Here is an 11714-nt window from a genome sequence, read left to right as displayed (position 1 = left end):
ATTAACTCGATCAAAACTTGAATTGGTCGTCAATTATGTTGACCTAAAAACTGTGATATGTTTGAATTTGCATCAGTTTCATTCGATATGATCAAACTGCATTGAAATTGATTATTTTTTTCACAAAATTGATTTAATAAGCAATGATTTGGGGTCCCCAATTAAATCGAATGAATTCCATCAATTTCAGCTTCAATTGCTTGGAAGCAAACCAAGCAATTGAAACAATGTGGCATGAAAAAAAAAACTGTAATAAAGGTAAATTTATACTCAGCATTCACCTTAAAATAAACATAGTAATATTAGATGCATTAAATATGAAACTAATTTACATGCATTTGAGAAACAAAACAAGGAAAAAATAATAATGATAGGGAAGGAAAATCATCTTCCAACTAAGTCTCACTCACTCTGTCTCCTCCACATAAAGGGGTGGTTCCTAAATCCTACTTCAATTAACTAAAGCTTAAACTAAAGAAAAATTAGTAAAAAATACTGTACATTAATTATGTGTGACTTTATGCACAACATTACTGTCTTTTCTTTAATCAATTAGGAAGTTGACAAGTTCCAAACCTCACTAGAATAAGGTTCACAATCTTCATCTTTCTTGTGGTTTTTTTATTTCTTTTTCTTTTATCATTGCGCTCATGATTAACATGAAGTTCCCAATCTTCTTTGCTTCAATCCCATGCTCTTTTTTCCCTCGAAAGCCTTTGGCAAAAGCTTTTCAAAACTCTCCAAGAATAATTTAAATTTCTCTTCACTCATCCACTTGAATGTAATTCCTTCACTTTGATAGTTTTGCTTTGATGCCGAAAAACTCACACTTTTCATTAGTCCCATTCCTGCTTTATTACTATCATTCTCATCCTCCTGTCCATTTCCGTCTTCATGTTCTTCTTTAGGATCGTTCGTTTTGTTATTGGTGTTGTCTTTATTATAATCTTCTTCCGGCAACGGTGATAAAACGGCATGAGGAAACCCACTCAACGAATGTGCCGAGGGAAGCTTACCAGGAATTTTTGGAGGCTTACCTATCTCAGGATAACGTTGAAGAAGTCGGGGTAGATCTAAAACTTCAGTGTTATGGCTATCCTCCTTCTCTATATCGACTTGAAACATTACTATATCTTCATCAAACTCTTCTCCTAATAATATACTTGGATTATCATATACTACTTCTGCATCCATTTTGGCCTTGGCTTCAGCACACAAGGTCTCTAGTATACTTGGTTCTTGCTTTGTTCCACGAAATTGTCGTGTCATCATGTCACCAATATCAGCTAAACAAATCCCAGCCGCCGCCGCAGATTTCAAAAATATTGTGCACAATACAAGTATTCGAATTGATGGCTCTGTTAATGAAGGCAATTCTTTTCTTAAGAGCTCCGCATCCTTTGACGGGTCGAGCCGGCTTATATACTCGGCTTCAGACTCTGAAAATGGCACTGAGGCTTGTGGCCAGTGAAGCCATTCAAAATACGGATCATCAAGTAAATCGGGTAAGCAAAGCTCATGATCTATTGGTACAAGATCGGCCAATCCAACTGGATAGCCATCACTTGCACACCCATCATTTTCTTTCTTATTTTTCTTGACTAAAATGTTTCCTGCATGTCTGTCAAGGTTGAGAATTCTTACATCTAGAATTCCAATCCGGTGGACTGAAGATACTGAGAACCCAGACGGGCCTAAGTCACCGGCATCGAAATCATGATCCACGAACCTTTGTAACGATGCAGTTTTACAAGATTTTGTCGGGTTGGTTAGTTTAGACGAATTATCCGTCTGAAATGAAACATGTGAGATTTTTACTAGTGCAGTTGGAGGAACTCCTGCAAATCCATTATGATCAAGTAAGTATGCAGCTACTTCACGAACTCCGGTCTCCCCAACCCGAACGGAATTTTTCAGCCCCTGCTGGCTCAAGATCCCAATAGTATACCCGCTCCTAATGTTTTTGGCTAGAGGTTCTTCATCAACAGGTTTCGCCACAGCAATTTTATCCCCATTGCGACTGGTTAAGTAGTAGGAACCACCGAGTTCGCTTTGAATTGGCACCGGGTCAACACCAGAAGCCATAGCTATGGCTGCTTCCACCACGAGAGCACGAATGCCCAGGGCCCCACGACCTGCGATGAGCTCTATTCTGGGGCCTGTGTCTAAAGAGCTTTTATGAATACTGCTTCCACTATGGCTATTATCGTTGTCATCAACCTTGCAGTTGGAGGTGGATAAGCAAGGTGTAGAGAAACTGCGGTGAAAGTTTGCAGCAGCCACCACGACTTGTTTTAGGGAGTGGGCGACGAGGGTTGTAGGGTCCAGTGTCTCGAAGACGCAGGATTCCAATTGAGTAAAGGATCGATGTTTGCATCGATTATGATGGGTACGAATGGTTGGAGGGAGAGGCGGTTTGAATACACTGTGGTGATCGATGGCTACGGCCATTTGAATGAAATTCATACAAGTATTGTTGTTGTTCTCCGTCTTCTTCTTAACCGAACTAGTGTATGGATACTCCCTTTGTTTAAGTTCTTCCTAGGGAGTAACATTGATAAAATTCAGTTCAATGATCAGCTTTCTTGGGGTGATTAGCCATCACAAATTATCCTGCGTACCCGCAATCAAGAAATGTAAGCAAAAGCCATGATAATATCACAGTTCACGGATAGGCCAATATAGAATGTGGGATAGCTATCTATACAGAATCAGCTAACCTTATAGATCCCTCTCGCATCCACTTCAACATCTTCACAACATCCTGCAACAACAACAAAAAGCACTAAATTAGGAAAGAATGAAACATACAAATTTTCATTTTGCAGCCAAGCCATCATTCAGCAATCCTGCAAAACAAAATGTAAGCAAAAAGATTGTCAGTATTAAAAAAAAAAAAAAAAAAAAAAAAAAAAAAAAAAAGATAATTAAAAAAAAAGATTGTAAGTTGTAATTATTTGATCGATCTATTCATTGCCTAAATACACAGGTGTACAGGGAACATCTTTCAACATCCAACCATGGATTATGATTTGGGCAGTAAATAAATCGATCAAAAAAAAAAAGATTTGGGCAGTAAATATTATTAAAGCCAACGAATAAGGTAGCTACCTATATAGTTATCACAACTCCCCCTCAAGATCACGACGAATTACTGCAAAATCAAAATAAAAAATTCTGAAATTTAACAAGACAGTTACTCCAGCATAAGAAATCAATTTCATTTAAAAGAGTGGAATGAAGAGAGAGAGACCCTGAACACTGGCGAGGCATTCAGGAGAAACGAAGGGAGCGCGAGAGAGAAGAGATAAAAAGTTAAAACGAAGATGACTGACCCACCGCCACCACTTATTTTGTATAACAATATACAACTACAAGATGAAGAAACCACCACAACTCTCCCCTGTTTCCTTCCTTTTATACTTTTTCTACCTCTCTATTGCTTGGTATTCACAACAAACCCCCGAATTCTACGCACGCCCATTCTTTCTTTCGTTCTTTTTTTGTTTATGATGGGGATAATTAGCGGTTGTGCTTGGTCTTAAACTTCGGAAGTACAACCAACAACGGTATATCTTACGGATCCGAGCAATCGTGAAGGTGAAGTCTCCTGGACACCACAGATAGCTTGTAATAATAAGCTCAGGGATGATATCGAGAAAAATAAAAACAAAAAACTAGGGCGACTCCCATATGATATAGGAGTATTCACGAACATTTCAAATCATGTCTGGATAACTATGTGGAATGCCTAAGCATCTCATCTCAAGGATCCGGATTGGACGCCAAAGAGATTACTCAAATAATAATCCAAGGCGGGCAAGAACAAAGTGAAACTCGAAAAAGGAGAAAAGCATTCAGAAACAGCTTCGTAACTAATAATAGTGCTAGCTTCTTAGCAAGTAACAAATGAAACTGCCAGAGCCTTTTTTTTAAGTGGAATTATATGATTACCCTTATCTATCCAAATCATAATCATCATATACCAAAAGAGAACTTCTGTTTATACCGTTTAAACTTCCAGGATGGGTTCCAGTCAGTTTTACAACATCTGTTAATTTTGTTCAAATTCAAAAATATATACAACTCCAGAAACTCTCTTGGAAGAAACAGGAATCCATTCACATGGAAAAGACCTGTTACAAAATCAACCCATTTCAAGGTATTCATCTATTTCTCAATCCCAAGAGAAAAAAGACAACCAAACCGAGATCCTCACCAACCACCACCACCACCCCATCCACTTCCGCCTTCAGGCTGAGTTGAACTGCTCTTTTTAGATCCTCCGCCCCATCCAGAATTGTTCCCACCATCATTACCACTGGTATCCATTGCATCAGCATCTTTGGTGCCGCCAGGTGAATCCCAGCCACCACTTCCCCAACCACTACCGCCACCACCACTACTTCCGCCACCCCAACCACCAGAATCCTGTCTATCATTGTTTCCTCTACCACCACCATTGTATGAATCCCTACCACGTCCCCTTCCACGCCCACCACCACCATAGGGCCTTGGCACTCCACTTGGGTGGTCTCTGCCTCCTCCATTTCTGAAGTCACCTCTACCTGTAATCATCCATAAAATGTGAGAATGTGAGTTGATCATTCGCAAATAAAACCACAGACCTAGATTACTAAAGGCTGTGCATACATTAAGAAACATTAAACCCCAGACTGAATCACCTTCTCAAGTGGGCACTTACAAACTTTAGAATAAGAACCAATCCTGACTTGACACAAAAATGATAACCAACAGTTTCATGATCATAAAGGAACGCTAGCAGCATTGCAAACAAATCCCAGCGTATAAAATATACATACATGTACTGACATCAGCTATACTCAAAGACTGGGGGGATAGGGAAAATGCATGATTTGGTGATGACAAGTGGAACCTAATACCGTGTAATCACTAATACAAATGCAGTATACAATAATATGACACAAGTAACGAATAACCGAACCTGATCTTGAACCAGGTGTGGAAGATCTATCTCTGTCCGAATTTGAATCGTCTCTCCAACCACCATCACTGCTGTTTGTGGTTGAGCCACCCCAGCCACCAGAGGAACCTCCATTCGCAGGACTTCTCATGGGTACCATAGCAGCAACTGACCTTATAGATGGACCAGAATCATGTTGCAGATCATCAATGTGTTTCTGAAAATATGCTACAAGCCGATCAATGTCCTCAAATGTCCGTTTGCGGAATTTGAAGCCCTTAGGATACAGGCCAATGTATTCATGGTGTGGATTTGTACTCCTTATATAAGATAAAATGAAGGTTCCAGGATGTTCATGAGAAATGCCAAAGCAGTAAACAATTCTCATTGGATACTCAGATTTCTCCACCCTTAAAAGATCATCTACTTCAGCTTTAGAGCCCTTCTTAAATTTGCGATAGCTCAGCATAGTCTTCAGATGGCCTACCAATGGATCGACATAACGATCCATTACCTACAGTTAATGGCAAAACTGGTTACAAGAAATCTTAAGATACACATGAAGAAAATGCAAAAACAATGGAATTCAGTGTCCACCCACACCCATCCTATGCAACCAAAAGAAAGGAAAACACAAGAAGTGAGTACGGACCTCATCTAAGTCCTCAAAAGTGTCATCTCCTATTTTCAAGGTCTTTCCAAGACGGAGCAAGCTTGTGATGTCCTTGTGATCCTTTCCACCTTCAACTATGTCTTTGTTAGCATAAACTCCATCATAAACTTTCAGAGTCAATGTCAAAAAAGATGGGCCCCTGGAGCTGGGACGGATAATGCTTTCACCTGGTTCCTTGTCTGAGAGGAACTGCGATTGATAACAAAAATCATGCTTAATACCGCAATGATAAATATGAAAAGAATACATTATGAACAACTAAAATGTCACAGGCAGACCTCAAACGCGTCATCAGCTGTGATATTCTGAAAACGGGGATGCACAATCATTCTTGGTTTAAAATGTTTCTTCGCGAGCTCCTTCTCCTTGCGTGCCTTCTCTTTCTCGGTGTGTAAGCTGCTCTCATCTGGTTTGTAGTAAGGATCATGGTTTTGCGAGCTTCTGTATCGGTCTCTTTTCAATTCACTTTCTTTGCAAGTGAGATATACCTGGTACCTGTTCTTCTGAATTGACTTAATCTTGCAGGTAATAATATCGCCTTCATTCACTTCCTCAGTCAAGTCAATCTGCCTATTGTGATCTGAATAGTCTTCACTCATAACCCACCCAGTCAAACCAGATTCAAGTATGCAGATGAGTCTTTGGGGTTGCACCTTGCGCACCGTTGCCTGTACAATTCTCCCTTCAGCAATGGTATTTTTAGTTTCACCAGAAATCATATAGAACTCTTCGTCTTGATCCGGTTCTCTGTATGGAGTACGCCAGTCTCGAAAACCATGTAACAATTCATTCTTTATATCCTTCAAAGTCTCTAGCTTGTCAATGGCATTGCGTGAACGAGCATATTCATCAATATCTAGTGCTTTCAGAAAATTTGGCTTCTCCCTAACATGCTCTATCGCCATCTCTTGTGCATCTTCGTCTGCATCATTTGAATCATCCAGATCATCTGCTTCAAAAACATCTTTTGCCATCCTCTTCGCAAGTTCATACGACTCCGGATGAATTCTTGTATCATCCAGCAAATCAATGATATGGTGGCTATTAGCAGCTAATCCACTTCGACGAACACGTACAAAACCAGCTGCGTTGATAAACACTTTCCTTTTCAGAAGAGGTGCAAGTTCCTTACGAGTAGTGATCACTCCTAATCTTACTAATTCCCTCTGCAACGAAGCTGCTTTTCTAGGACCAAGACCAGAGACAAACTGTAAAGGGGAAAACAGCCACTCATGACTCGCAGCCAAGTTTATATCAATGCCAACTTGATTGATGACATCTACCATCACTTGTTCAACCATATCGTATTTCTCGTCAGAGGTAAGAAAATGATCTAACGAGTCGAGCTTCAAAGACAGTATCTCCTTCCCTGGTCCACAAAGTGTTGCAACCATTGCCAAAGGATTCTGAAGGTACCGACCAAGCGCAACAGCACGCCTGACAATCCCTGCAGACATTGAAGAAAGCAAAGTTTAGCAGTCGAACTCACCAAGCACCTGAACAAAAAGTAGAAACGGCACTCACCTGGCTGGCCTGGTAGCTGGTCAGACGAAATCCGTGAATTCTCATACAGACGGGGCAGGGATTCGTCCCCATAAACAACATTTAACTCCTCCATCTCTTGACCAATTTCTCTAGGGTATTCCTCAATCATCTTAAAAATGATCTGTAAACGATGATAAACAATCTCATGTTAAGAAAAAAACAATTGGAGCAAATAATCACCAGAAAAAGCTGGCAGCCTAATTTATGTTTCACCAGGCCCCACTGCATTCAGAAACTCCAAGATAATAAGAAAAGAAGTATTCAACTACTTTGGAAGCAGCTCCCTAGAGAAACCACCTAATTGTACTCCTTCCACGGAAGTAAGCACCCCTAGCTTAAATTTTAGTTATTTCATGAAAGCTGGTGAAAGTTGTCTATGAACAATGAAGAAATAAAATGTAAGCATTTTTATAGAAGGGGTAGACCAGGAATTAAAAATATAGCAAAAACAAGTTAGACATCTGCACCTCGAAAATATCCTCTTTCAGCTTCGTACAAGACAATGCAACAGCTCCTAGAACCACAACATGCGGCTGATGATCGGTCATGAACTTAAGAACACGTTGTTGATCATTTTTTTTCCGCTGCTGGTCGGTAACACTCTGAGACCGAAGGCTAAGTGAACCTGCGTACAATACGTCCAGTACCTCACCTGATGAACCCAACATCACAAAAGTGGTAGCTGGCTTTCCAGGTCCCCAACAACAAGCCAAAGCTCTTGGTGCCGCTTCATCATCTGGACCAACATCAGCTTCCTTCCGTTGATAAGGTGCCACAGACACCTTATCCCACAAGTGCTTCCCGTACTCCATAATAAGCCAGTTCTTAGCCCTAGCATTTAATACAGATCGCGCTTCCTTTTCCATCAAAGGAAGAACTTGCTTAAACGTGTCTTCCAATATCATTTTGCGTTGTTCATTCCAGAGCTTAGCAGGCTTGCTTACCCCCTCACTGAGATAATTTTCATTGCATTCACCTAGCAACTTATTCAGATCTTCCTCAGGCAACTTCAAAGAAACTTGAATAAGTTTCTCTTCTTCAGCCTTTAGGATCAGAAGCCATTGAGCATCTTCAAATTTTGTCAGTGGCTTTTGACTTAACCACTTTATGTCAGCAAACTGATGAAAAGAATCAATAGCGACATTCCCATCAGGGGTAGGGCTAGTTGAAACTACAGCTTTCTCCATAAAAATATTGCGCACATGTTTCCTTACACGCGGCTCACAGCTTAGTTCCACCGCAGCCTGGAGCAAGAAGGATGTCAACAGAAAAGAATAGAGAAGGGAGAGAAAACTTGCAAAGATCATCGTAATAAATAGCACAAACGTTCTCCCTCACCATGTGCCTAGCACCTCTGAGCACAGCCTGAGGGTTCTCAAACATTGCACATGTAAAATTTGAAGCTATTTCCTCGGGAGTTTCCTTAGCATCCTCCAACTCATCCAGTCTCTGAAATAATTTAACGTTACTGGCTGACCTCATTGTTCAAAATAGTGACGAAGTGCAAGAAAATATAATCAAACTTACCATCTTTTCTAGAGTAAGATGCAAACCAAAGAGCTCGGAGCTACTCCCTATCTTACTTGCTACTTCCCATAGGCCGGCCTTGCTGCAGATACTATATTGTGTTTTCCTCTTTGGCCTCTTGAATTGTCCTTCATCCACACCCACTTCACCAGGAGGGAAATGCAGATTAAACTTCGCATCAACGTCATCAACCTCTCGCTCGGATTCAGCACTCTTAAGAGAGTTGACAATTGAATGATAAAGCTTCTGATTCAAGTTTAGTCTTGTTTCGTCATAAATCCTCCTAGACTCTTCATCATAGCGCTTAAAATAGTATGCTTGGAGAGCTTTCTTTCGTTTTTGGAGAAGCAACCACTTCCTATCCAAATCCTTGATGGCCCAAAGCACCTAGGAAAGAAGAAAATTCGGCACTCAATCACTTAACAGACAGTAACCTTAATTTAACAAATTTGATCTAACATCAACAGTCGAGATCTCAAATATGCATGACATATGTCCAGAGTCACCAAATATATATGCATATAGAACTTAGACCATCATATTGAAAAACTACACTGAATGCATACCTTATGCCACTTCAGCTTACGTGTTCCTTTTTCCTTCTCTTCACCAACAGTACTTTCATTTTGATCTGGGTCTTTCAGCAGTACAGAACACAACTCCTTCCTGTACATGACAATGAAGGGAATCTACCAGGATAAAGACAAAACATTAGTGCGTAATAAGAATATGGAGGAAGATGCCATGGATATGGTGACATTTTCCTTACATCATGCTTCTGCACATGCATCAGTTCCAACAGCTTTAATACATCCTCTTTAGCTTTCTGCAACTTCTCCATCCGCTCCTCGTCATTTTGTTCGCCAAAAGCCGAATCGCCGAACAGGGATCCAATAGTAGCATTAAGTTGGTTAATTATCCATGAGCTCTCATCTTCTATAAGCATTTGTTCTGTTGAAGCAGAACCAGTGCTTTCTTCAGATATCTAAAGAGAAGTTGAAAACATGAGAAGCAGAAAAAAAAGTTGGTATAAAATTTAGATGAACCAACGAAAACAATTGAATGTCAAAACAATGTGAAGAACACCTGAATTCTCTCGGGCACATCAAGGTCTCTTATTACTTCATCCTTCTCAGTCATATATTTCTCTGAGAGAATAAATGGTTCGAACTCATCTTCAATCCTCTTTTCTCTAGAATCTTCATACCTACTACTCTTTTCCAGGCCTTTCTTCCGAAGCATTAAGAGCTCGTCGACATCACCAAATATATCATGAGCTTCCTGCAATGCAGAAGATGAAACTCCGGGCGCTTGTCTCGCTTTCTTTTTGTGTGTCTTCTTCCTCCTACAGAAAATAGGTTCGACAAGTGAATAATAAATATATACACAAAATGAAACTTTAACATCTTTTACACCATGAACAATGGTGATACCTTGGAAGAGCTCCATGCTCATCATATTCCTCTTCACTCACAATAAAATCATCCATATCATCCTCCTCTAAGCTAACTGCTTCATCTTCTTCCTCAACAACATCCTCGAGATGTTGAGCTAAAAACAAAATTAGATAACATTTCAAATTAGTTAGTCAGTATGAAACTGAAAAGAAAAAAGAAAAATGTAAGAGAAAAAAAACAATAAGATAGTATTACCTTCCTCATAATCAAATAGACTGTTCTTGATCTTTTCCTCAGCACTTCTTCCCTTACGACCACTTCTATCTGCTTCATCATTGTCAGATAAACCAGTATGCTCTTCCAAATCGTTATCCCTCCCTGCTTTCTTCAGTCGCTTGAACTTTTTGCTTCCCTAATCATATTCCAAGCATGCATCATCATCAAAAGTTCTGTCTAACGGTATAAACAAACAATAGGTCAATGACAAGAATACTCACTGGTGCAGGACGGTGAAAGCCCACATTGTTATCCTGCAGTAACTCATAATCATCCTCATCTAAGACATAATTCTTCTCAGATTCCCTACATTCATTAGAGTAATCAAACAGATCGTCAAGGATAGAACAACGAAACATATTGAGAGAGGTCTTGAAAATTTTGGGGACAGAAAATCAACCTCTTTTTCCTTTTCTTCTTCTTCTGTTTCTCCTCGTCACTACTTGCCCTATTCTCTTCTTCATCCTGATCTTCTTCATCAACATCGTCTACTATAAACCCATCTTTCTCATACTCATCTTGCCCTTCCTCTGCACAATTACAACAATGTAAACCTCATTAAACCCAAAAAAAACAATAACTAACCTTAATTTGGTATAAGAACAGCACAAACCCTAGAAACCCTAACTGCAAATGATAAAAAAAAAATCTTGCATGAATGAACAAAATATAGAAAAAACCCTTAGAAAACGTACCATCGTCTTCCTCATCTTCATCCTCATCTCTATCACCGGCATCAACCGCATCCGCATCAAGAGTTTCTCTCCCCTCTTCCTCTTCGATCTCATCTGCAAAAAAATAAAAGCAAAAAACAAGAAAAAAATTCAACCACAAGACCAAAAAGGAAAAACAGCAAAAGCTACGAAAATAAAACCTAATAATTACGAGGAAAAAACCCTAAATTATCTAAAATTTTACCTTCATCGTCTGAAACAACAGTTCTTCCTCCTCCCATGGTTAAAATCCGTAAATTAAGTGAAAATCAAAGAAAGAATTAGACCAACTACAAATATATAAAGAGATAGAGAGAGATTTCGAGCAGAAAAGGTAGGAACCCTAAGAAAACCCTAGAATGATAACGAAAAGGGGAAAAAATACAGTGAGAAGAGAGAGTGGAATAATGTGGGTTTTCTGGGAAATGAACGGGATTCGACACTATAAATAGCTCCACTCACTAGCGGTTTTCAATTCTTTTTTCTCATTCGTCTAACATACGCTTTTTATTTCTAGGTGCAGGTTAGCACCATAGATCAAATACACCATAGATCAAATACACCAAGATTGCTAAGGCGGTTCCAATGGGGTTGGCTAACCCCACCCATTTGCCATGCCAACTGGCCGCGCTACTATG

At 39.7% G+C, this 11714-nt stretch overlaps 2 protein-coding genes across 2 annotated transcripts; both read right to left on the bottom strand.

Moving 5' to 3' along the window:
* Nucleotides 1–276: 276 nt before the first annotated feature.
* On the bottom strand, nt 277–3373 carry LOC113323130 (phosphatidylinositol 4-kinase gamma 8-like). The gene is made up of 3 exons (XM_026571398.1): nt 3254–3373; nt 2721–2763; nt 277–2613 (listed from the first exon to the last, which is right to left on the bottom strand). Exon 3 carries the CDS (start codon nt 2464–2466, stop codon nt 655–657), a length of 1812 nt encoding a protein of 603 aa, XP_026427183.1. The 5' UTR covers nt 2467–2613; nt 2721–2763; nt 3254–3373; the 3' UTR covers nt 277–654.
* Nucleotides 3374–3961: 588 nt separating this feature from the next.
* LOC113323129 (transcription elongation factor SPT6 homolog) lies at nt 3962–11503 on the bottom strand. The gene is made up of 17 exons (XM_026571397.1): nt 11282–11503; nt 11059–11151; nt 10764–10893; nt 10585–10669; nt 10343–10499; nt 10124–10241; nt 9777–10035; nt 9460–9675; nt 9257–9379; nt 8691–9077; nt 8502–8612; nt 7631–8407; nt 7143–7284; nt 5897–7065; nt 5598–5807; nt 4967–5459; nt 3962–4568 (listed from the first exon to the last, which is right to left on the bottom strand). The coding sequence occupies exons 1-17, from the start codon at nt 11316–11318 to the stop codon at nt 4216–4218; spliced, it is 4860 nt and encodes a 1619-aa protein (XP_026427182.1). The 5' UTR covers nt 11319–11503; the 3' UTR covers nt 3962–4215.
* Nucleotides 11504–11714: the final 211 nt, after the last annotated feature.

This window comes from Papaver somniferum, chromosome 11, assembly GCF_003573695.1.
Source record: "Papaver somniferum cultivar HN1 chromosome 11, ASM357369v1, whole genome shotgun sequence".
Taxonomy (NCBI): domain Eukaryota; kingdom Viridiplantae; phylum Streptophyta; class Magnoliopsida; order Ranunculales; family Papaveraceae; genus Papaver; species Papaver somniferum.
Note: the sequence above shows the minus strand (reverse complement) of the source record. Positions and strands in the feature narration are given on the sequence as shown.

Excerpts from the sequence above, each read along its gene's own strand:
- LOC113323130 (XM_026571398.1), bottom strand. The coding sequence starts at position 2,466 with ATGAATTTCATTCAAATGGCCGTAGCCATCGATCACCACAGTGTATTC.
- LOC113323129 (XM_026571397.1), bottom strand. The coding sequence starts at position 11,318 with ATGGGAGGAGGAAGAACTGTTGTTTCAGACGATGAAG. Across the intron at positions 10,894-11,058 it reads TGAAGATGAGGAAGACGATG|AGGAAGGGCAAGATGAGTAT; the intron begins GTACGTTTTCTA and ends GTAATTGTGCAG. Across the intron at positions 5,808-5,896 it reads CAGCTGATGACGCGTTTGAG|TTCCTCTCAGACAAGGAACC; the intron begins GTCTGCCTGTGA and ends TATCAATCGCAG.